The sequence below is a fragment of the Prionailurus bengalensis genome, chromosome X, assembly GCF_016509475.1.
Source record: "Prionailurus bengalensis isolate Pbe53 chromosome X, Fcat_Pben_1.1_paternal_pri, whole genome shotgun sequence".
NCBI lineage: Eukaryota > Metazoa > Chordata > Mammalia > Carnivora > Felidae > Prionailurus > Prionailurus bengalensis.
Genome location: NC_057361.1, coordinates 14981206 through 15006555, shown reverse-complemented (window position 1 = coordinate 15006555; position 25350 = coordinate 14981206). Strand labels below are relative to the sequence as shown.

At 38.1% G+C, this 25350-nt stretch overlaps 1 protein-coding gene across 5 annotated transcripts in view; it reads right to left on the bottom strand.

Moving 5' to 3' along the window:
- The window catches only part of CDKL5 (cyclin dependent kinase like 5), a 214930-nt gene that overhangs the window by 68742 nt on the left and 120838 nt on the right, over nt 1–25350 (bottom strand). For 4 of the 5 annotated variants that reach the window (XM_043570770.1, XM_043570769.1, XM_043570768.1 and 1 more), the window contains exons 4-7: nt 21474–21519; nt 10074–10210; nt 4606–4726; nt 1733–1792 (exon numbers count right to left, since the gene is read on the bottom strand). In XM_043570770.1, coding sequence (XP_043426705.1) covers nt 1733–1792; nt 4606–4726; nt 10074–10210; nt 21474–21519 — 364 coding nt within the window. Of the gene's footprint in view, nt 1–1732; nt 1793–4605; nt 4727–10073; nt 10211–10414; nt 10510–21473; nt 21520–25350 lie in introns of those variants that run through there. The other variant, XM_043570772.1, reaches the window with a different exon arrangement.

The following is a 25350-nucleotide window of genomic DNA, read 5'->3' as shown; positions in this document are numbered from 1 at the left end:
TCACCAAAAACATTATGGATAGTCACAGAGAACCAGAACATTAAAATAAGGGATAAAAATTAAGGTGTATATCAATTTTGAAAAGTAGAAAAATCATGTTTCTTAAAACAGAACTGTAAAAAATAAAAACCACAGCAAAAATCAAAGCCCTAACTCCAATTAATACTCCTTTGTAAGACATATTTAAAAGAAATATTCCTATTTTTGAATGGAATTCTTCAAGCCAGACAAAGGAGCTCATGTTGTGGGAAGAAAAGCAGTTCAGAAATTGTCACTGGGGATGCACAGGGCACAGAGTACCACACGCAGTGCTGCCATGTGAAACTTCCTCACCGCTAAAAATTGTCTTTCCTTTACAAAATGAGGCCAGACCAGGAATACTCTTTTCCTATTATTAACCATTCCACTGACATCTCCTTTGTAGTTATTACTTGTTTACAAATTTCAGTAATTTGGGGTTTTAAGCAGATCACCAACCCATAGAATCATGGAGGCATAGTCAAGGGTGCATGAGGCACACAAAGTGTCAGTATTTGGTGGTAGTCACAATTATGGATAGGAAGCCAGAAATAGAACCACAAATACTCCTTTTAAATAACTGTATGTCAGTATTTCTTTTTTATTCTCCTAAACACTTCTTAAGATGCTTAAAATATAGCAGGACTCTTCTTTGTAATATGCCTTACAAAGTATGAAGAAAAGTAAAGCTACCTGTGTTATATTAAAGATATTAATATTCAAATTCTTTGAAAGCACTGGGTGAAAACAGTTACACATGCTTCTAATAGCTACACGGGACAAAATTGGTCACTCACACAGTGAATTCTTAGAATGCTGCCATTTCCCATTTCTTTGATTCACCTTGGAGGTACCAATCTAACTTCTGCTTATGAAAGGACACAGTCTCATTTACATATAGAGGTTTACATTATATTTTTGGTTATATTTGAATACATGAAAAAATAACATTAAAAAAAGTCAAGTTGTTATTTTTCAGCATATGGATTAGAGAAAAGAATTTTTTAAAGTGACCTATAACTTAAACACCCTAATTTATAGTTTTATAACCTTTCTGAATTATTGTAATGTAAATTTTTAAGAGCACTTAATACATTTTTATACATATATGGAGAACAATACACAATTTTCTATTAGGAGATAGTACAACTCAAAAGCTTGGGGCTGGAATGTTAGACATCAATTACTAATCTCATTCGCTCAACATTTAAAGGGAATAAATGGAACTGTTCTAAAAATGTCTTTGACCTGTACAGGTATGTAACTACTGCGTACACATGATACACATGTATTTACATAGGCATATTTTTAGTGTTTATGATTACACCTAAGATAATTTCTATCAACATTTAAAAATATTTTTAAAATATTCTTTTATCCTACCCAATACAGAAGGCCATAGTGGTATTTCGTAGAAAATTCTTTTTCTAGAGTCATTAAGCACTGGGCTTATGAATATACACACATGCACATATTTGCTTTGCATTCTCATTAAGCAAATACTGCATTATGACTTTTTAAAAATGGTAGACAACACCATGCAAAGAGAGTATTCTCCCAACAATCAATCAATATTTCCAATATATGACTGAAAAGAATATTCCCCTAATTTAAGTCAAAACATAAGAAATACTTTTAATCAGCCTTTAAAAAGCTACCTATGTGTTATATTAAATTAATTCTACTTATAAGTTTCCATTTCTTTTTAACTTACCAAAATCACACAGTTTCAAAACATCATTGTGGCTGATTAAGAGATTTTCTGGCTTGATATCTGAAGTATTAAGATTAAGAAACAATTGTTAAAAACTGTTCCATGTACTGCTGACTGACACTCTTGGATCACTATAACAGCAGCTAATTAGAAATATCCAGAGTAATTTGAATAGAAACCTGTGGCAGCAAAAAGCAGAGTAACACATTTTATACTGGTACATAAAAGTTTCAATTTGTTTTGGAGAAGCATGCAGACCACAATTTCAAAAATATTTTTTTGCTTTAAATCTTAAAGGTATTAATGGAATCGGTGAAAGGAATTTAAGAATCATTGAATCTAGGCCACCATGTCTCAAGGAACTATCTACTTTATAAAATACTAATGACATCAATTTTGGGAGTTTCAATATTAATTTTCTGGAGATAGAATATACATATATAGAATATATATATATATATAGAATATATATATATATATATAGAATATACATATATATATAGAATATACATATATATATACATATATATATATGTATATTCTATATATATTCTAAAGTTCATGGGGTATCTGGGTGGCCCAGTTGGTTGAGCATCTGACTCATGATCCCAGGGATGTGGGACTGAGCCCCACGACAGGTTCGTGCTAAGCGTGGAGCCTGCTTAAGATTCTCTCTTCCCCCACCCCCCGCCCTTCTCCCCTGCTTGTGTGTTCTGTATTAAATAAATACACTTTAAAAAAAAAGAGAGAAATCATTTCTCTTGTCATTTTCTATATAATTTCTATATTTATATCTCTCTTTAGCTTTCCTGTGTAGTTCACAATTATAAATGTCTAATGCTGAAGCTATACTGGATGAGTCAAGAAAAGATTTCTCATTTTTTCCATGGATGTTCTGAAGATGTGGTGGGAGCTAAGTAGAAATACACAGAAAATGCTATTTAATTCCTACCCTGGGAGACATCTCACAATTCTATTTTTTAGAGTATCAATCATTTAGATCATATGGCAGAGGTGAAAAAGGAGAAAGGGAAGACGGAGGAGTAAAATCTGTAGATTTCAGAATCATGGTTTCTTTTTTGTGTTTTTTTTTTTTTTTTTAATTTGAGAGAAAGAGAGAGCAAGGGAGAGGGGCAGAGGGAGAAAGAATCTTAAGCAGGCTTCATGCACAGAGTGGAGCCCAACACAGGGCTCAGTCCCCAACCCTGGCATCATGACCTGAGCTGAAACCAGGAGTCAGATGCTCAACTGACTGAGCCACCCAGGCATCCCTCAGAATCATGGTTTCTACTGCGAATTCATAACCATTGATTTACTGTATACTTAACCAAATCACAGCAATACCACAGAACTGCAGCTAAATCAGTTCCTTATTAATATCCTCATATTGCAGTATACACTGTTATTAGAATCATTACCCCAGACACTAGATGTGTGGTTGGCTTGAAGACATACCTATACTACCAACAACCTTTTTTTAAAAATATAATTTATTGCCAAATTGGTTTCCATACAACACCCAGTGCTCATCCCAACAAGTGCCCTCCTCCCTGCCCATCACCACTTTCCCCTCTCCCCCACCCCCCATCTACCCTTAGTTTGTTCTCACTCCTTAAGAGTCTCTTATGGTTTGCCTCCCTCCCTCTCCGTAACCTTTTTTCCCCCCTCCCCACCCCTCCATGGTCTTCTGTTAAGTTTCTCAAGATCCACATATGAGTAAAAACATATGGTATCTGTCTTTCTCTGCCTGGCTTATTTCACTTAGCATAATACCCTCCAGTTCCATCCACGTTGCTGCAAATGGCCAGATTTCATTCCTTCTCATTGCCAAGTAGCATTCCATTGTATATATAAACCACATCTTCTGTATCCGTTTGTCACACCAACAACCTTGATATGGTAACTGGTATGAAAGTCAAATCCAAGAGAAATATAAACTTTTTCTAGATATAATTAATAGAAGTTGGCATTCTTCACATGACCTTTAAGCTATTCTTAAAGTGACACTATTTTTAAAGGGATATCCTTGTATGTCTGTACAGGTAAATTAAAAGGTAGTATTCATTTATTTGATAATTCAGAGACAAGAAGGAGATACTGTAACATTTTCCGATAAACATCTTTTAGCTTCATTATTTTATCAATATGTATCCCATTACTGTAAAAATCTAGAATTCAAGCAAGATTATCAGCAGAAGATAAATGGTGTAGAGTCAAAGACAGTGCTGAACAAGTAATTTCCCTTTTATTACTATAAATCACTCACCTCACAGCAATAAAGGACAAAATAAAACAGTTTATGGGAGCATAATCATGACCTTTATGCAAGGTTGATCATGCCTACAACTTGCAATGGGCACTTTCCACTCATGGGTAGGGCAATTCAGGAGGTAAAGGTACATACCAGAGGTTGTTGGTCTAAGAGGGAATGAGAGGTGACAGTCAATGGGGGAGGTCAGTGACTTAGGGACCACCTTTAAAGCCTGATTCTGAGTGGTTTCACATTACCTGGTCTACCAACAGGACCAAAAGGCAATGGAGACTACCCCTTTGCTCGTTTCACCCCAAGTAAGCTTCAAAGTTCCCATTTGTTGAATTCTTTACATCCCAAGGCATTTCTAAAGTTGAGAATAGATCTGGTTATACAGAGATCTCACCATAATATCCAAATAAACTTGCAGTCTATCCTTTTGATAATTCAAAAGGAGACTTGGAAGGTAAACGATGTTCTCATATCCTGTACATTCGAAATGTATTTAATTCAAAGAGAACATCAGCACCCATGGAAATATTCTTAAGAGAGTAACATGTAAAATATTTCATTACATTCGATGTTTTCTTAATATTGTCCATTTCAAAACTTCCATACTTACCTCTATGTACAATATCGTTCTTATGGCACCAGTGAATAGCTTTGATTAGCTGATAGATATAACTTTTAACTTTTTCAGGTGGAACTCCATTTGGCATTTCTTCCAGCAGTTCAAGCATATTCTAAAAATTAAATAGGGAGCCATTAATCTCCACAAATTAGGCAGGCCATAAATCATGTAGTAACAATTTAAAAAAGCATCTTGGGGCGCCTGGGTGGCTCAGTCGGTTGAGTGTCCGACTTCAGCTCAGGTCATGATCTCACGGTTCGTGAGTTCAAGCCCTGCATTGGGCTCTGTGCTGACAGCTCGGAGCCTGGAGCCTGTTTCAGATTCTGTGTCTCCCTCTCTCTTTGCCCCTCCCCCCATCTCTCTCTCTCTCTCTCTCTCTCTCTGTCTCTCTCAGAATAATTTTTTTTTTAAAAAGCATCTTGGATGATAATTCATCCAATACACAGCATGCATTTTAAAAAGCTGTTTGTTTTCCATCTACAACTTTTCTCATGAAAAAGCAGGATACTCTATTAAATCAAAGCTCTCTTTTAAGAGAAATTCCATTTTTACTATTCCTCAGTGCTGCCCCAAATAATAACCCTGGTACTTTCCACTCTCCCTAAAAATGTTTAAGGCATCATTTTAGAATATTTTCAAGGGAAAAGCAATACAAAGTAGAGAGAAGATGCTGTGATGTATAAAGGAGGGGGTAAACAAGCATTTTTAACACAGTGCACTGTGCATGTTTAATAGCACCTTGCAATAAAATCAAGCCTTGAAAATATTTCTGGAGGACCTGGAAAATATTCTTAAAAGAAAATGATCCTTAATTTTAGAAGTGATCCATGCAATCGGTACAAAAATTAAGATAGGCTAGAAAATGCTGTTGAAATAAACACAGACTCCCAACAAATCAATTTTTGAAACTCTTAGCCTGGAGTCAGAGATCATTCTAAAACTCACGCAAAATTTTTTTACTAAGGAGAAACCCCACTTAACCAGTTTCACTGAATTTCCAGATTAACCACACATTTTCCATTCCCTCTGTAAACTACCACATTAAGGCCCATAGCATTAGAGTTTATTGTTTGTAGACGACCATCTAGAAAAGCAGTTCTGAAAGTATGATCTGTGTGTGTCTTAGGGGTGGTTACCAGATCTTACAGAAGGCCCATGAAGTCAAAACTACATTCATAGTAACACTCAGCTTTTTGGCACTTTTACTATGTTTGCATTTACACTGATGACTCAAAGCAAGGATGGGTAAGCTGGTGGCACCCTAGCATAAATCAAGGCATTGGATTCCTCAATGCCACACTCTTACAGTTAAAAAGGAAGACAAAAAACCAGTTTTTTTTTTTTTTCAACGTTTATTTATTTTTGGGACAGAGAGAGACAGAGCATGAACGGGGGCGGGGCAGAGAGAGAGGGAGACACAGAATCGGAAACAGGCTCCAGGCTCTGAGCCATCAGCCCAGAGCCTGACGTGGGGCTCGAACTCACGGACCGCGAGATTGTGACCTGGCTGAAGTCGGACGCTTAACCGACTGAGCCACCCAGGCGCCCCAAAAAACCAGTTTTAGTTAAGGATGTCTTTCTTGGGGCGCCTGGGTGGCTCAGTTGGTTAAGCATTTGACTCTTGATTTTGGCTCAGGTCATGATCTCACAGTTTGTGAGATCAAGGCCCCCCACTCCCTGGGTTGGGTTCTGTGCTGTCGGTGTGGAGCCTGCTTGGGATTCTGTCTCCCCCTCTCTTTGCTCCTCCCTGATATGGGCGCATGTTCTCTCTTCTCTCTCAAAAAAGGATGTCCTTCTTTGATTAAGCAGTAAAAATTATTACTTGTATTAAATTTCAACTCGAGTACATGTCTTTTTAGGAATCTACATGATAAAATGGGGAATACACATAAAGCACTTCTACTGCATAACAAAGCATGATGGTTATCTTAAAGAAAATCACTTGGGTGATTGAGTTGAAAGCTGAACTAGCTGTTTATTTTTGATAGAATACCATTTTTTATTTGAAAGTATGACACACAAATGTAGTTATGTTAACATGTGATGGGATTCTTATTGTTATTTTTAAATGAATTAACTTTATATTGTTCAGTTCTGACTTGTAATATGATAAATATTAATAGATAAAGCCCAAATAAATAATAAGCTTTTAGGGTTTCTAAAAATGTTAACAGTGTAGGAGTCCTAAGGACCAAAAAGTTAGAAAACCTCATACTTGCTCTAATACAACCTCACAATTTTGTTCCCACCAGTCAAGCTGCATATAATCAGTTATTCATAACACTCCCATACCTGTTTGTAACAGATGCACTTCTTTTAACACAATTAAATATCATATAAACCAATGAAATAATGTTTTAAATAAAGAGATTTGCTGTTTATAAGAAAGCAAAATTTAATACTTTGGAAAGACCGAATGAAGGACAGCCACTAAACATACTGCTGTCTAATGGTATGTGAGTGCAGCAACTAAAAAATGCTGGCAAGGGACAGGTGGTGATGGTGATAAGGATTCTGCACTGAGATTACTTTTTAATGTTTTTAAGCTTTAGTTTGGGTTTACAGAAGCTCTCACAGGCTATCATAGTTGATGCATTATGGGTATGATGTATCTAAGAAAGACTCATCAGAACTCCAATCAGAAGATCAATGCTCCAAAGGCCCTGACCCTACCCCTAAGGAGTAGGAAATGAATATATACTGATATATTTTAAGTTAAAATGTTTCAAGTAGGTATGCATGATTTTTTAATGATTCTCCACTTGAGTTGCCTTTTTCAATTAACAAATGCATAGGAGCTCCTAAATGCACATGAAGAATAAGAGGGCTTTGCAATACAGAAAATAAATCGTATGTCTCATTTCATATCATGTTCTAAATCTGTCAGTGGCAGATAGGAATGCCCCTCGATAGCCATTCTTCCCTTTAGTCCACAGTAATACAATTTGTAAGTCGATACATAGGTGCTCAGAATGAAGAGTACATTTCCCCTCTGCCTTGCAGCTTGAGACGCCATGAAAGTAAGTCCTGGCCAAGGGGATGTGATAGCTGGAGTGTGATCTTGACCTTGAAGACAAGGGCCATATCTCAAGGGTGGCAGAATGGAAAGGCAGAAGCAACCTAGGTCTCACACAGCTGTGGAGCAGAGTTACCGTACCAGCCCTGTACTGCCTACCTTTGTATTTGTATGTGAGGAAGAAAGAAACTTCTATTTTGTTTAAACCACTGTAATCCTGTATGTCTGTAACAACCCCACTACCTCTTAAGAGCATCATTTTCTTGCCCTCTTGAGACTCTTTGTTAATCTCGTTAGGCACTGTTGCTGATGGGAGGTCACCTTCCACGGAAAAACCACAGGGTTAGGCCAAGAACCCCAGGTCTGGGGGACACAAGACAGAAGGTCTGGTAGCAGCTCTGCCACTTATTGGTAGAGAGATCTCAGACACGACAAAACGTCTGGTACACAGAGGTGATTTCCCCATGTGTTCATAGCAAATTGTTATTAATCATGAACCATCACCATGAACAGAACAGAAATAAATAAGACAAACCGAAACAGATCTGTCAGAATTGCATTACTGGCAGTGAAAATGGTAAACTGCATGATTATTCTTGCAACTAAAAAATAATATAAAGAGCATCCGATCTTTACAGGAATCCTTTTTGTATAACTTTTTATAAATATCAAATTTCAGTTTAATTTTGGTAGGGAAGGTCCTTTAGGAATATACCTAAACTGACAAAGAAAAAGAAACCTTTAAGCAGATTTTGGAAAAGAAACACAAAACAGTGTTTTATTTTTATTTTAAGTTTCTTTCTTTGTTTTTTGAGAGAAGGAGAGCAAGCAGGGGAGAGGCAGAGAGAGAGAATCCCAAACAGGCTCCGAGTTGTCAGCACAGAACCTGATGCAGGACTCGAACCCACAAACTGTGAGATCATGACCTGAGCTGAAACCAAGAGCTAGACGCTTAACCAACTGAGCCACCCAGGCATCCCCATGAAACAGTGTTTTAAAATGACAAAGAAACTTGTAATACATTTCAAGTTTTGCTTGAATTGAAATTCCTATGTATATTTATTTTCATTAGAAAAATAATTTGTAGGGGCACCTGGGTGGCTCAGTCGGTTAAGCATCTGCCTTTGGCTCAGGTCATGATCTCACAGTTCATGGGTTCAAGCCCCGCATCAGGCCCTCTGCTGTCTGCGCAGAGCCCACTTTGGATCCTCTGTCCCCCGCCCCCACCCCCCACCCCCGCCCCACACTCTCCGGCCCTCCCCGCTCATGCATTGTCTCGAAAATAAGTAAATAAAAAATTATTAAAAAGAAAAAAAAAGAAAAAGAATTTGTAAAGGCTGAATTAATTCAAAAGCCACACTCCTGGGTCATCTTGGCAACACTGCTTTCTATTTTGTGATGATGGTGGTGGTGACACTATCATTTATGACATAGAAGGCATCTGACAAACATAACCCTCCCCAGCCTTCATGTTCATTAGAAAGCCTCATTTTATCATGTACAAATTCCTGATTTTATCATGCAGATTCCTACAAAGACATGTACTCAAGAAGTGAAATATAATAAAAGTAGTAATTTTTAGTGTTGTTTAGCTATTAACAGGAAATCAGGAACCACATATTTATTCATCAAGGAAACCTCTAAAAGGTCCATCTGGCACCAGTTTATTCTACTCCTGTAAAGGTACTTATTTAAGTTTTGGACAATAACCAACCACTGTAGGGCAGCTACCCTCAAAGAAATTCAAAGGCCCACCTATTGATTACTGCAGCATACATTAGCCCCTAGGCCACACATCATTAAAACTGTCACTAATCATTACCAATTAAAAAAAAAAAAATACCAAGGCAAGTATACAGATAATTTGAACCATGTGTGCTTCTCTTCTTTTCTCCCATGCTTCCAATTCATTATCTGTGGCCTCATCTACCTCCTCAAGCCTCACCTTATGCCTCCTGGCACATCTTCCCTCAAAGCCAAAGCACTGACATTTCATAAAAGGTTGCTCCATGAGCCCACTCATTCACCACCTTAGGTCTGATTTAGGCAGCCACCCTAAGCTCCCATGCTGCCTCACACATACCTCTGTCATCTTATGTCATCACTGTCAACTTACTTGTCTCTCCCTCAGAGGCCTTGCCTCGGTTTAATTTAAATAAAGTACATCTAAAAATTACCTGTTGAACACAGATTCTAAGATTTTAGAAGCCAAATCAATACACTGTTGAAATTTAAGATGATCTCTGTACAGTTAAATTGCACAAAACCCTTCAATATATTTCAGGGCTTCTAATGATTACGGATAAAAAATTCATTTTTAAAGTACTGAGATTATGAGTACATTGACAAATCATACCAGACAATAATACTTCCTTGAACAGTGTCAGAGATGACCCTACATAAACGAATCAGGCAAATTCCATACTATCAATTAGTGACTTACTTTTTCAACATATTCAAACACCAAGTACAATTTCCCCCTCCGACGAAAGGCTTCCTTCAGCTCCACGATGTTTTCCTGCTTGAGAGTACGCAGCATTTTAAGCTCTCGTAAAGTCGTTTCCTTGACTTCTTCATTTTCTAGAATGTAAACAATGGTGGAGAAGAGTAAAATTAAAGCTTTCAAACCACTGTTGAAAAAATTCTAAAAACAATGAAAACATACCAATTTTACTTTCCACTTTGAGTACTTTCTGCATAAGAAGTTCAAGGATGAAAGAATAAATATCACATTTTCTTGTTGAAAGGATCAAGAATTAGCCACTTAAAGAAGAAAAGGCTTACTTGACCAGCATGAACCTAATTTTCCCCTTATGTTTTCTTGTACTCCGTATTGCAGAGGGTATGTGTAAACACAGACTTACAGATACAACATATCAATCTACTGTCATTTTAATTCTAACACTTCCTACTGACAAAGGAGTTTAAAAGAGTAAAAAGGAATCAATGGTATCAGTGTGCAGAGCAGCCTCTAGGCAGCATCAGTAGCAGCTGATGTTTTTAACTCTAGCCGGAAGCTTTGGCTTAAAAGAACATTTTATTTCTCCGGCTGCATGTGAGTCACCTCAGTGAGCAGAGGTCATATGCCAGGCACCCACGATGCAGCTCATAGTCAAGTTGCAGGGAATTCTAGGAGAGTCTGATCTCTCTGAACAGCAGCTGCTATAGGTTCCTGCTGTCCTCCTGTGGCATGTCCACCTGTCCATCCCAGATGGTGTAGCTGTACTGGGACGGAGAACTTATGCTGAACCAATATAGCCTTCCATATGATCAACTTCACTCACGATAACCCCCACAGGTATGGAGGAAGGACAGAAGTCACATTAACTCTAATGGATGAATTGGCAGGGGAGTAAGGAAGGTAATACTTTTCTTTTTTAGTGAGTTTTTATGATACCTTTAGGTGTAGCCTGGAAATGCTAACTACCATGTTTACATATATACATACATGAATGTGTACACACACACACACACAAGAATACAGGTTCATAATTCTTTTATCTGCAATTTCAAAAATCCATCTAAAAACTGAACACTTTCTCCAAGTGTATGGCAAATCTCTTTAGAGGTAAAATCTAAACTGACATGAGACCACCTAGTCTTTGTTTATCCCACTTAGTAAGAACATTCAGGTGCTTGCTTCAGAAATAGTGTCTTACTGGGGCGCCTGGGTGGCTCAGTCAGTTAAGCGTCCAACTTCGGCTCAGGTCATGATTTCATGGTTCGTGAGTTCAAGCCCCACGTCAGGCTCTGTGCTGACATCTCAGAGTCTGGAGCCTGCTTCAGATTGTGTCTCCCTCTCTCTCTGCCCCTCCCCCCACTAATATTCTGTCTCTCTCTCTCAAAAAAATGAATAAACACTAATAATAAAAGAAACAGCATCTTATTACAGGGTGCTAAAGTAGCATGCCATATTTCCATTCCAAAACCCGGAAGTTGTGAATTCTAAAACACATTTGTCTCCAACATTTGGGGTCACAGTCAAAATCCTAGCTTGAGAATCCAAGTTTTATGACCCTCAGGTTCAGGTATATTCAACCTCCTTCAGGTTCAGGGAAGAAGAAAATGAGAGTTTGGGGATGAGGATGAGAAAGATTAAAATGCCTTCTAAGAAGAAATGCCTCCTAAAGCAAGGTACACAAGAGGAAAAAGGCTGATGGGGCTAAATGGGGAGAGAAGATTCTAAATTAGGTGCCAGGAGTACTTCTCAGATTATTTTCTATCCCAGCCTATCTCCCAGCCCCCATTCAAACGGAGTTTAAAGAATCAAGAGACTGTAATAAACGCAAGGGCTTTGTAGCACAAGAGTATCTGTAATAAACAGGGAACAGAAAGTCAACACTCCTTTGTGAACTGGTTACACAAGTGAAATATTCTCCCTACTTCACACACACACACACACACAAACACACAAAAAAACACAACTGTTGGGGAGCCCTGGAGCACAGATTAGGAAAGGACATAGAAAGACACTATCAGAAAGCAAGAAGTAGCAGTAGGATAGGTTGACAGTGGCATAAGCAGTGAGCCAGCCCAGCCAACATCAGGAGGGGGGGCGACTGGGAACTAGGGACTCACAGGGCCCCCATGAGGGGAAAAGAGTATGACACCATGGGGGTCACCTGACAGTAGGGGGAATGTGATCAGGGGACCTCCCAAAGTGGCTTACAGGAATGTGGTGGGACAGAGGTCCAGCTGTTCTGCAAAATGAGGCTGAGCCAGATAAGTGGTATTTGGTGACTTTTAGAATTACTAAAACACTAACAGCCTTTAGTCTTATGAGGAAGGCTACCCCATCTGGGTTACTTTTGAGACTGAGATAATCAAACCAAAGTTCACCTATCTCTAAGACACAGAATGCCACAAAGGTCTCGATACAAAGCAAATGATCTTCTAACAAGGAGATAATCCAATACAAATATAGTGATTACTCACAACCTGGTTCCTGTCTGCTTTTCCATTCCCCATTTCATATCCTTCCCACCCCACATTAGTCTTTCAGTTCTCCAAATAGCCCCAACTTAGTGTTTTCAACCTTAGGGCCTTTTAACTTGTTCCCTCTGCTTGGAACTCTCATTCTACAACCCAGACTCCTTACAGGGCTGGCTCTTCTTCAGGATTCAGTTTGAACAGCACTCCTCAGAAGCTTCACCCAGATCACTAAACCAAAGCAGGCTTCCACCCCTATTATTCCTTACCACACTGAACCTATTCTTTTGCAGACCAAGAGCTGCTATTCTTTCTGTTAAACCAAGAGCTCTAGGAGGAGAGGCCTAAGTTCTGCTGTTCAACAATACACACTCAACCACCTAGGACTGCACCCGGCACAAAGAAGGGATCAATAAATACTTCTGACACAAACACGTCCACTGATGTCATGAGGAAATCTTCACTCCTATGTGGCTAGCCCTCATTCCCTTAAGACGTGGGAAGCAGCGATGTGATGGCAAACAAGAGGCACTTTCCCTCTCAGTTTTGAGTACGGTACTTTCAATCTTCTCTCTAGAACGTTGAGAGGGCAGCTTTTCGGGCAGTAAGACAAACCAAATTTCTTTTTCCCTATATACCACTATGCCTGGTTGTCTTCTACAATATGTGATTATAAAAAATGGGGCTCCAGAAAACTTAAAGTACTAAAAAGGGTCACGAACACATATATATTTAACCATTCATTAATAACATCCGTAAGCTATACTGGAGCTGGGTACAAAAAAATGTTGCAACTAAGTCAAAAGTAAATACAGCTGGTGTATCTTTTCTAGTCAACTGCTTGGTGAATTCTTGGCACTCGAAAAGCAACTGAAAAAAGAGAGCTTTGAATTATTAGCAACTTGTGGCGATTTTACTTTGCTAACAGATAAAGCTACCTCAGAATGGCTGAAGTAGAATGGTTTTAGAAGAAGGAACACTGGAGTAGGATTTGGGAGACCCATAGTTTGGATCCGGTTAAATAACCAACACTGTGACATATGATGTTGGGCAAGCCACTTAACTTTTCATTCATAAAATAACAAAATAAATGGGCACACTCCCCGTCCACACACGCCCTAAAAAATCCCATGGCTTTTTCCAAATCTAATAACCAATGATTTCTTTCCATTAAAATCTCATTGGTTATGAGCCTAAACCTCACCGAATTTTGATGCTTTGTTATATAGACATCATTCAAATCTATACTGACTCTACGTAAAAATGGCTAGAGAGAAAAGAGAAATTAATCTTGAAAAAGAAGTTCACAAAACCACTTAGCATGTGGGGCCAAAACCACCTCGTTTGAGCTGCCTATCTTTTTTAGGAAATGAAGGCTTTACTCTAATTTATGCCTGTCATAGATATCCAAAGTTGAGGTAAGCACTTCAGCACTAAGAATGTAATGAATGGGAACAGGCAGGAAGCAGAATTATTAATTCCCTAAGTGCAAGTAAAATGCACACTCTTCATTACTTGGTATATCCTATCATTTTTGTTTCTCTAAGTACTTTTAAGGTTCCTGGCTTACCCTGTACTTTGATGAAATTGCAGCACTAAACGATCGGATGATGAAGAAAAGGAATATACTTTCCACTTACACATGCTTCTCACCTCAGAGGTTCAGAAAGTAGCCAAGCTCTTTAGTGAGGCAATTTTTTAAAGGTGCTGGCACAGCCTACTCAAGTGAGCACAAAAATCCCTGCCTTCCAGTTGAGATAATCCTGTGGATTCTTTACATAGGCAAGGCTCCTCCAGTTTACAAATGAAGAACCCAAGTCTATAAAGAATAGCTTCCTCGGGGTGAGGGAAGGGAATGCCACACTAAGTAGAACAAAGGGACACAGGCAACACGGTGGATGGTAGTGAGCAAGCTTTAGAGAGTCAGTCGAACACCCAGGTCCGGGTCTACACTCTGCTACTGCTTAGCTGAGTGGCAAAGCAGCATGGTATGGATGGAAGAAAAACTCAAAGATCCTGAGGCCTGCATCTTTCCCAGTTAATCACATACTGACTGTACAGCTTTGGACCGTGGGTTCCTTGGCTATAAACAGGAATTGGGCTTCTACTAGAGGATTCGAAGGTCCTTGCAGCTCTAAGACCCGGTGCATCCGAGCAAGTCCTGCTTATGTGCATGCTAATGGGCTTGGTCGTCAGTTTCCACTGAGGGTGTTTACCTTAGCACAGGCAGCAAGTCTGACAATGTTACATAAATTTTTTTGACTGATGATTAATTGGCAGGGTAGAAGAAGGACGTTAAGTAAGAAAAAAACAAAGAACTAACCCGCTTTTAGCTTGCCAATTAGGCAAGTTAACACACTAAGAATCAAGAAGGGAGATTCACTAAAGTTAAAAGAAAAACAATTTTTAAGAAAAAAAAGTCACAGGAGCAAAAGTAATGCAAAGTAAGTAATAAAAAGAGAAAAACCTAAAGATGAACAGAAACTCTATTGTAACTCTATTTTTAAAGAACTGTGGGCTTGGAAAAGAAACCCAGAAATAGCTGTAACCTACTTTATGAAATCATAAACCTGACATTCTTGTATAGACAAAGAGGCCCCCCAAAATGGACCTTTAAACAGGTACAATGGAAGGGGGGGGGGGAAAGCCAACCCATCCTTGTACAAAATCATCAGGATACCATAAGGGTTGCCCTGACTGAAGAAGGAATACCAACAAGAGGGCGATTAACACGGCCAAGGGGGTTTGAACGGTGGTGCTGCTATCATATATACTAAAAAAGATGAATTCAGCAGAGACTGGGTAGAGCACAATGGAAATGTATTAAATTATGAAGGGTGCAAATGTTCATCAAATCCTAGAAGAACCCCTGAAGCTTGAAAGAGATCCATTTTGGACATTAAAAGAAAGTCTGGTGAAATCATGACTAGCCAGAATGTTCAAGCTTAGTTAATTGAATTCTGTTTAACCAAAGGTGGGAAAATTTGTTTCAAGGCCTCTCCTACAGAGAAATCAAGTTCTTGAATTTAAGGAGCAAAGACTATGAGCTCTTGTTTTATACCATTATGCAAAAATGTGACCAGAATTCCCTCAATCCAGAAATCAGGATAGAGCTTTCTAATGTCTGAGTAGAGATAAGGATGAAATAAATTGGAGGAAAGAATGGATGACCAATTACACATTCTCTCATGTTTAAAAAGAATATGTCCGGGGCGCCTGGGTGGCTCAGTCGGTTAAGCGTCCGACTTCGGCTCAGGTCATGATCTCACAGTTCGTGAGTTCAAGCCCCGCGTCAGGCTCTGTCTGACCTCTCAGAGCCTGGAGCCTGTTTCGGATTCTGTGTCTCCCTCTCTCTCTGACCCTCCCCCGTTCATGCTCTGTCTCTCTCTGTCTCAAAAGTAAATAAACGTTAAAAAAATTTTTTTTAAAAACAAAAATAAAAAGAATATGTCCATTCCAAGAGAAAAAAGTATTTATTTACAGAAAAGATAAACAGCGGGATATGAAATGCAAGCCTTTTAATTTGATATAAAAGCAGAGATACAACCTAAATTCCATCTTAACTGCGGACTGCTATACAGCTCCCTGAGAATCAGCTTCCTTGCCATGTAACAAGTAGGGAGGATCCCTCCTCACCTCATCACCCGTACTTTTAGGGAAAGACTGAAAAGTCCTAAGAAGCAAAAGATGTTGTCACACCAGAAGATGCAAATATACGTCAAAAATAAATCCTAGGGGTGCCTGGGTGGCTCAGTCAGTTGAGTGTCCGACTTTGGCTCAGGTCATGATCTCGTGGTTTATGGGTTCGAGCCCCGCATCAGGCTCTGTGCTGACAGCTTGGAGCCTGGAGCCTGTGTCAGATTCTGTGTCCCCCTCTCTCTATGCCCCACCCCTGCTTGTGCTCCGTCTCTGTCTTTCAAAAATGAATAAACATAAAAAAATTTTTTTTTTAATAAAAGATAAATCCTAGATCACAGGACCTCCTCAAGTAAAGGATGAGCAGACAACATTTTTAACTCTTGTTCACTCAAATCTATCTTTTCTAAATCACTGCTCTTGGATTATTTAATAAATTGAGGATGACAGACATTTGTACACGTGTGCGCATGAGAATGTTGATCCAACAGTGACAGAAGATTATCATTCGGACATCAAATCTCATTGTAGACAATTGTAGTTATAGGAAGGGGAGATGAATTAGGCTAAATCTATCATTATACATAGTCCAAAATGTATCTTTTAACTAAATAATCTCTAGTACCTTTTTAGTCTGGGGTCATTTTTCTCTTCTCAGAAAACCCAAATACTGAATAGAACTAATCCTTTGAAGACTTCTGGTTGGTTAGGTGTTTATAGTTAATGTTTCTCAGTGAGAACTTACATTAATAGACAAACTCATAATACTATATCACTCAGGGTATCATTAAGAATTCATTATCTGAAACTCTGCATTTATAATGATGCATAAAGAAGCAAAAGTCAGGGCGCCTGGGTGGCTCAGTCGGTTAAGCGTCCGACTTCGGCTCAGGTCATGATCTCGCAGTTCGTGAGTTCAAGCCCCACATCGGGCTCTGTGCTGACACCTCAGAGCCTGGAGCCTGCTTTGGATTCTGTGTCTCCCTCTCTCTCTCTCTGCCCCTCCCCCACTCCCTCTGTCTCTCTGTCTCTCTGTCAAAAATACAAACATTTTTTAAAAATATTTTTTAAAAGCACCAAAAGTCATCAAAACAAAAAACTATTTTTTTAACGTTTTTTTTTTTTTTTAATTTATTTTTGGGACAGAGAGAGACAGAGCATGAACGAGGGAGGGGCAGAGAGAGAGGGAGACACAGAATCGGAAACAGGCTCCAGACTCCAAGCCATCAGCCCAGAGCCTGACGCGGGGCTCGAACTCACGGACCGTGAGATCGTGACCTGGCTGAAGTCGGATGCTTAACCGAATGCGCCACCAAGGCGCCCCAAAACAAAAAACTATTAACTAATGAAGTGATCTCAGATAAAAGTGTCATCACTCACACAGTACTCATTTTTAACATGAGGTTTTAATCCCTACCCAGTATGTAGGAGAATCAGAGACAAAAGATATGGATAAATGATTGATAGAGTTCTAACAGCTAACAACTAGAGAGCAAAATACTGACAAGGATGTAGTCAGAAAGACAGGGACATACAAAAATAAAGATAAAACTGACAAAGTTTTTTGTATATTTTTTAATAAGCCTCTTTTTATCATTATGAAAGTCATTCATTGTCCTAGCCTATAATTTTACTGCAAAAATTACCCCTCCCTCAAAAAAGTTAACACTGGATTCTTTTTTCTAAGAAATAGCTATTATAATCTAAATTGTGTTAACTATAAAATGAAGTAAACGTATTTTCATAATTTTTGTTCCATTTTCTCAACTTAAAAGTCCCAATCTAACCTTTTATTTACTATTTAAGGTTAGTTCCCATTTTAGGTAGTGATCTATTATCCTGGGATAACAAGGACAGCTTGAACAAAATACTGGTCCTACCTTATGTAGTTTCAAAAACATTTTATAAAAATGTGTTGAAATATTTACAAATTTAACAAGAAAATAGGACATGATCATAATCTTTTAAAGCTAACAGAAAGTAATATATACTCATAAAATATCCCTTCATATCATCAGTATGAGAATACTGGATTAGCTTGAATGCAAATCAGACCAAGTTCAGATCCTATTTCAGTATAACAATGTTTTTACAGGATTATTTCATGACCTTCACAAAAATTTTTAAACACTGGGTTTTAGAAGGGTCATATAATATCAACAGAATATTTTCAGAGAAACTAATAAAAGAGATTAATGAGAGCTATATGACATTAAGGATATTCTGATGAAACTCTACTTTTTATTAGATTTTTCCTGATTGAAATTTAAGGTGATAGAATGGTTCAGAATTAAGTGGTTTACATAGGGGTTGAATGGACATTCTCATCTGTACTAAACTATCTATATACACTTCACATTCCAAAAGGATTGTTCACCACACATATTCCATTAAGCAAGATTCTACTCAGGCAGTGGGGTGCCTGGGTGCCTCAGTCAGTTACGCGTCAACTCTTGGTTTCAGCTCAGTCAAGATTGCACAGTTTCTAAGTTCAAGCCCCGCCTTGGGCTCTGTGCTGACAGCAGCACAGAGCCTGCTTGGGATTTCTCTCTCCTTCTCTCTGTTCTTCCGGTTTGCCTTCTCGCTCTCTCTCAAAACAAACAAACAAACAAACAAACAAACAAACATTTAAAAAAAGCTCTTGCTTCCATGTTAACAACAACAAAAAAAGATTCTACTCAGGCAGGAGGGAAAGGGTTAAGACAGAACAGAGAGTATGATATCTCCCAGGGAGAGCTAGAAACAGTTGAAAAGTGTGCCTAGACTAGAACTGGAACTAAAAAGTTATGAATAATTGCATGTCTTTAGATTCTATCACAGTAATGTTTATGAAGTATCCAGAAGTATATATGGGCATACCTACAAAGGTGTCCATCTGCAAGGTGGATGGGTGACAAGGCTGCAATGCCTGTAAGGTATGGTAACTGATAATGGTCTGGCAGAGAGGAGGGTAGAGGGGATTCATGCTTTGTCAGTGCACAGAAATAAGGGCTGATCAAATGTTTCCTATAATGTCTACACTATTCATACATTCCCAGGATACCACAGCTAGAAACAATGTCTCTTGCCTCAAAATTAAACAAATTCGTTCAGGCACTGACTGCTTTCTACTCTGTTTTACTGCTATTTACTTACAGGTCTTAATTCTACTAAGCTTCTTGAAATCACCCTGATTTATTCTTCAGGGCTTTCATAGCACCTGTCTCAGGGCTCAATACATTTAAACAGATGTTATTGATTACCACTCTGAAGGTATCATCACAACAGGTACAAACACATTGTTTAACTGAAGCTAAGAAATGGTATGAACAGAACAGAGATTGTGAAGAATATGGCAGGTTTTTTTTTTCTTTAAAGCAATGGCATACGTGGCCTAGTTTGTACTGCTTTTCAAAAACTTCATGACAATTATTATTTTTGGTGGTTAACTGATGCTTGATGACGTGCCTTACAAGATGAATGCACAGCCAGAAGTCTTTACATGAAGGCAAAGGTTATGCTTTGATCTACTGTTGCAACCACTCTTTTTAGTAGATCACCATTTGTCTCTTGGACACCTGTGGTTAGCCCAAAGCCACTGCTCAAAGAGCTCATTTCCAATGGTCTCAGAGTGGACTGGCCTGGGGCTATTGCTTCCTGTCAGACTACAGGTATATCCTTTGAAGCAGGTCCCCCCCCCCCCCCCCCAAACACACTCTAGAACAAGCTAAAAGCTTTTTTTATTGCATTCTCTTTAAGGCTGGCAAGACAACGGCTGCTAAGGTTTCCCAGATGATGCGTGTGCTCCACATAACCAGCACATCAGAGTTGGGATATATCAAATACTACTGAATCTACCCCAGGACCTTGTTAGTGAGCCCTTTTTGTTATTTAATGTTCGGCTAAGTGTCTAAAGTATGGGTGATGAAACTGTTCACAAATATAGAGGCTTACGGTGTGTAGTCAATGTGTGCTGATAAAGGTAGGCTACGACTGCCATTGTCATACTTCCAATTTGATACGAAAGTTAATGCTATGCTAGTGCCTCTTACCCTGGGGCACTATTTTCCACAAGGCAGGTTATGATTCAGTGGTAAAATCGATGTTATCTGATGCCACAAATAGGCATTTATGTGAATTTATATGAGCAGGAAACAACAAAAAATGAAGAACCTCCCATTAGTAAAATAGTTTTGTGATACTTTTACTTCAGTTATATATAGGACATTATGTATGTAGATACTGGATTAGGATGTAAAAAAAATATTTCTGTGGATCTCTGTAGGAAGAAAATTGGCAAAATGCTGCCTAGAGCTTCTCAAAGGCCATGCATGTCTTCATGGTAAGTTTTTCTACTAGGCTATCCTTAGATGGCCAATAATCTAGATTTAAAACCTAATCAACTACTGAAATGCTTTATTTATTTTTTGTACATTTTTTTTTTTTAGTGCTTTATTTAAAATTTTCTTGCCCAGCATAGGGTAACTTTTTTAACGTTTCTTTCTTTTTTAAAGTTTACGTATGTATTTGGAGAGACAGAGCTTGCATGCATGTCCATGCAAGCTGGGGAGGGCCAGAGAGAGCGGGTGAGAGAGAATCCCAAGCAGGCTCTGTGATGTCAGCGCAGAGCCCCAGCACAGGGCTTGATCCCACAAACTGTGAGATCATGACCTGAGCCAAAATCAAGAGTCAGACGCTTAAACAACTGAGCCACCCAGGTGCCCCAGCATAGGGTAATTTTAGTACTCCATCTGAAATGGTCTGGACGTGTGACCAAGGACCCCAACTATGGTATTTCTTCTTGAAAAGCTTTTATTCTTCCAATGAGTCATTTTAAATACAAAATCACTTTCTTGATACCATTTACATACTACTTATCCATGTATTTCTAACTAAGAACCGAAGATCATAGCAATCAATACCAAAGCCCTTCACACAGCCCTTCCTACTTATGTGAACTCACAAAAATATTTATTTCAAATCAGTTTTCTCATTTTAATATTTATAAATAGCATGCCTTCTACCTAGCATTTGAAGCAAGATTTCCAGTGCTGACTGTACCTTAAAATACATGATAAATTTTCTAATATCATGAGATTTGATTTACACAGAAGGAGCTAGATGTTTCAAAGCAAAGCATGATAATAAATATGCTATATTCACTTTCTGAGATGCAGATGTTAAAATTTCAGGAACAAAGGCTAATCAGCTAGATCCCATATCTTCTACATTCTGTTCACAAGGACTAAATACAAAAAGAAAAAGACAGATACACACACACACACACACACATGTATACCTTCACTGTCCTTGAATTTCTTGATTGCCACAATTTCATGTGTTTCCTGCAAAGGAAAAAAGAGGCAGAAAGTCATTCCTCAGTGTCTTTGAAACTGGGAATCCCATTAGTGTCGGGGTATATTTGGAGACTGAGGGCAAGAAACCAGAGAGTAAAAAAAGAAAAAAAAAAAAAAAAGATCCTCTTCTTTCCCAGCCCCTCATTTCCTGGTTCCAAAACTCTCTTTCTAAGCACCCTGCAGACATTGTCAGAGAAGGGAAAAATAAAGGGAGAGAGAAGGGAACCGAGAGCAGAGATGGCAATAGACCATGAATAAACTGTAAGTGTTAATGTCTGGACGCTAAAAAAAAAGTGCCAGGATGACTGATATGATATAATATTTACCATCATCTGTAGTTCCTTCTGAAACTCAGGGGCACATTTTAATTAGGCTTCTATAGCAAAGAAAAGGCTTCTACAATACTTGGTAGTTGCGGGTAACAGAGTTCCCCTTCTGAGTCTCCGCCCTTCACTTTACTTTTCCTAACAAGCCTAGTTCCCCAGTTCTTCTCTATGGATAGTCATTTCAAACCCAAAGAGAGACAAACATCTGCTGCCAAATACCAATCACTACCCCCACTCTTGCCTTTATTTCCTTCTCCTGAACACAAGTGGGTTGTGAGCAAAACCCCACTTTAAACGGAAACACTGCAAAAAAATTTTTGTGTGTCTTTTTTGGTTGGAGAAGAAAATGAAGGCTGGAAAGGAAATAAAAATACTCAGAGCTAAGTACCACGAGGTTAAATAACTCATGTCTTATTCTGGTCTAAAAAAGGAATAAAAAAGCTTTTGGCAAAATAATATATACATTCTTCAAAGCCAATATGTTATAAAGAAAGGTCTTCTGAATGACTCAGGTCTGCTCTTTTGTACTCTAAGTGGCTATACTTTCAGATCTGTAGGAGCAAATCTTTTAATAAAAGATTGTCACTGCATCAAAACAAAGTCTTTACAAATGCACGCACTAACAGGCAATAACCAACAAGGTACAAGGTATAAGGGAAAGAACACGCCCTATTGGGAAACTCTGCTCCCAGCACAAAGAAAGACGCAGCACTATACACGCATTCAGGGAGAATCAAAATGCTCGCATTGTAGGGCAGAGTTCTTCCAGGTCATGCTTCATCCTATACTGCACTCTAAATGGAGACCCACAGGCATCGTTTTGTTGCATCCTAAGTATTACCTTTGTCTGATTTTATAAAAGGTCTCACTTAGTTCAAATTTGCTCATGATAGGACTACAAATTTAAACTGACAACGAACTTATTTACATCACCTTGAAGAAAGAAATGCATTAATTTCTGGCATCTCATAAATAGAATTCACTGTATAAAAGTTACTCTTTCACCAATATCATGGAAATCCTCTCAACTCTCTCTTTCTCTCTCCCTCCCTCTCACTCACTCAATACAGTTTATATATTTACTTAAAGAATGAAGCCAAAGAGATGAAGTTTTCTATATAAAATCACTTCGATGTCTGGTGGAAACTTACATGCACTTAAGAGCAGAAGGTGCTGGAAAGAATTTAACATTTCACTTTTATTCAAACTGCTTATAAAAATAATGCAAACTCATTACAGAAAACCTAAAATATAAAAGGCACAACCCTTGCTAGTATTTTGCTTTGTTTTCTTCCAGTAAAGTTTTCTCAAATTGGAATTGTAATATTGTATATGGTGTTACATGTTGCTTTTATTTCACTTGATATTGCATGAGGTACATTTTAACCTGTCACTGAATAATTTTTAAAACCATCATTTTTAATGTATCGTTATTTGACTGTCTGGTCAATGAACATACTTTAACATCTGCTTCTTTATTTTTCATAGAGTAAATTCGGCGAGTGATATAACTGGGTCAAATGGTATGAACATTAAAGGCTCCTGATACTGCCAAAACTGATACCCAAAAATATATCATTTCACAGATCACTTCAGCAGTATATAAAAATACCCATCCTATGACCACAGCTAACAGTAAATACAATCATTGGAAAAAGTCTTTAGACATCAGTGAGGTCAGAGAAGTTTCCTTCTATCAACTGGTAAGTGAAAAAAGGTCTACTAAAGTTAATATTTTTCTTGTTGATTCATGGATGTGAACCTGTTGCCAAATTTTGTTGCAAATATTTTCCCTAGACTAACGTGATCATTGAATTATTTAGGGCTTGGTTGTTGTTGAATATAACTTATTATTACAGTCACATTTATTGATATATGCCTTTATGTCCACTACTTTTGTGTTCAAAGTCCTTACTTAGCCTCAGTATGGTTAATATGCATCCACAGTTATGTCTCAATATTCTAATGATTTAATTTCTTTCCTTAAGTCTTTATCCACCTATAATTTATTCAATCCACCTGTAATTTAACATAGTGAGGGAATCTATATTCAACAGAATTCTAAATACTGAATCAATTTTCCCAATACTCTTTACCATGGATTTTTAGTTCTTTGTTGTTTCCTAGCATTCTTACATACATGCTCTAGATTTTCTTTCAGAGCTTTCTAGTCTAGTCTACACTATTGATCTGTTGATTCTTATATCAGAACCAATTTAGATTGTTGTGACCTGAAACTGTTTTAAATTAATCTGGGATTATAGACCCTGGTTCTTCTTTTACCATTTTGTTAAATTTATTTTTGAGAATAGATTTTGGCTGTTGTATTTAATTTGTAATTATACACACATGAGCTATTATATGTAATCTGTATTTCTTTACATATTTTATTAGCTTCAATCTTTACCTCCAGTCCTTTTCTACTGTGGTTTTCACACTTGTTTAGAGCTCAATTTGCATGAAGATTCTGCTCAGTGTGCATCTTTGAGTAGCTTTCTGAGGAAAGTCATGACATATGTCCAAGTTCTCTCACACACGAATGGCAACTTGGCAGGCACAGAATTCCTGGGAAGGCGACCTTACGTTCTCCACCATCTTCGGGGTCCCTATAAAATCTTATGCACTGCAAAGCCCTGCAAAGTGCCATGCACATCACAGACATTGTACGTTTGTACATTTATTAAAGCAACTTTCCAGCACATAGGAGTAAAAAGTCTCTAACAAAATCCATGTACTACTTCTCCATACACTTTCTTCTTACAAGAAGAAGAAAATAAAGTCAGGGGCCAATTTGATTTTTAACATAGATAACTTTGTTTCTGCCTAGATCCTGTTAGGACTTCTTTTCTTTGGAATAAAAATTTTAAATTAACCAAAGTATGTCCAGAAGACAGTATGAGGGTGGGGGGGAAGGGGAGGGGGAGGTTTGAGCTAGTATTACCTGGAAATCAATGAACTTAGAAAAGTTTTCTTCTAGCAACCTTAAATGTTGTTTCTAAATCTATTTTCCTAATATTTTTTCACCAGAAACCTTGTAACTTTTAGGTTGGACCTTTCATAATTGCGTTGTATGGTTTATTCACTACTGCGTAAGTGCCTAGAATAGCAGGCACATAGTAGGTTCAATAATATTTCACGAATGACTATTTCACGAGTGAATTAATCAAAACTGTTGCATCAATTTTGCTCTTTTACTTTCTTCATTTTTGGTTTATCTTCTTATTTCAGCTGGCTTTGATAATTTTTGCCTTGTTTCAACTTGTTCTCACCATAGAGGTCATATCCTTCTGGCTCTCCCTCAGGAGTGTTCATCTGCTTGTTACAAAAAATCATTTTTAGAACTACGTGTTGCTTCTAAATCTTCAGAGCAGTGTTTTCTTTGTCTTGCCCTATCTTTTCATAAGGTACACCTCCCTGCCTTTTTTTTTTTTTTTTTTTTTTTAAAGATTGGAAGAGATGCACTAGGCCTGGCATCTGACAACCAAAAAGTTAG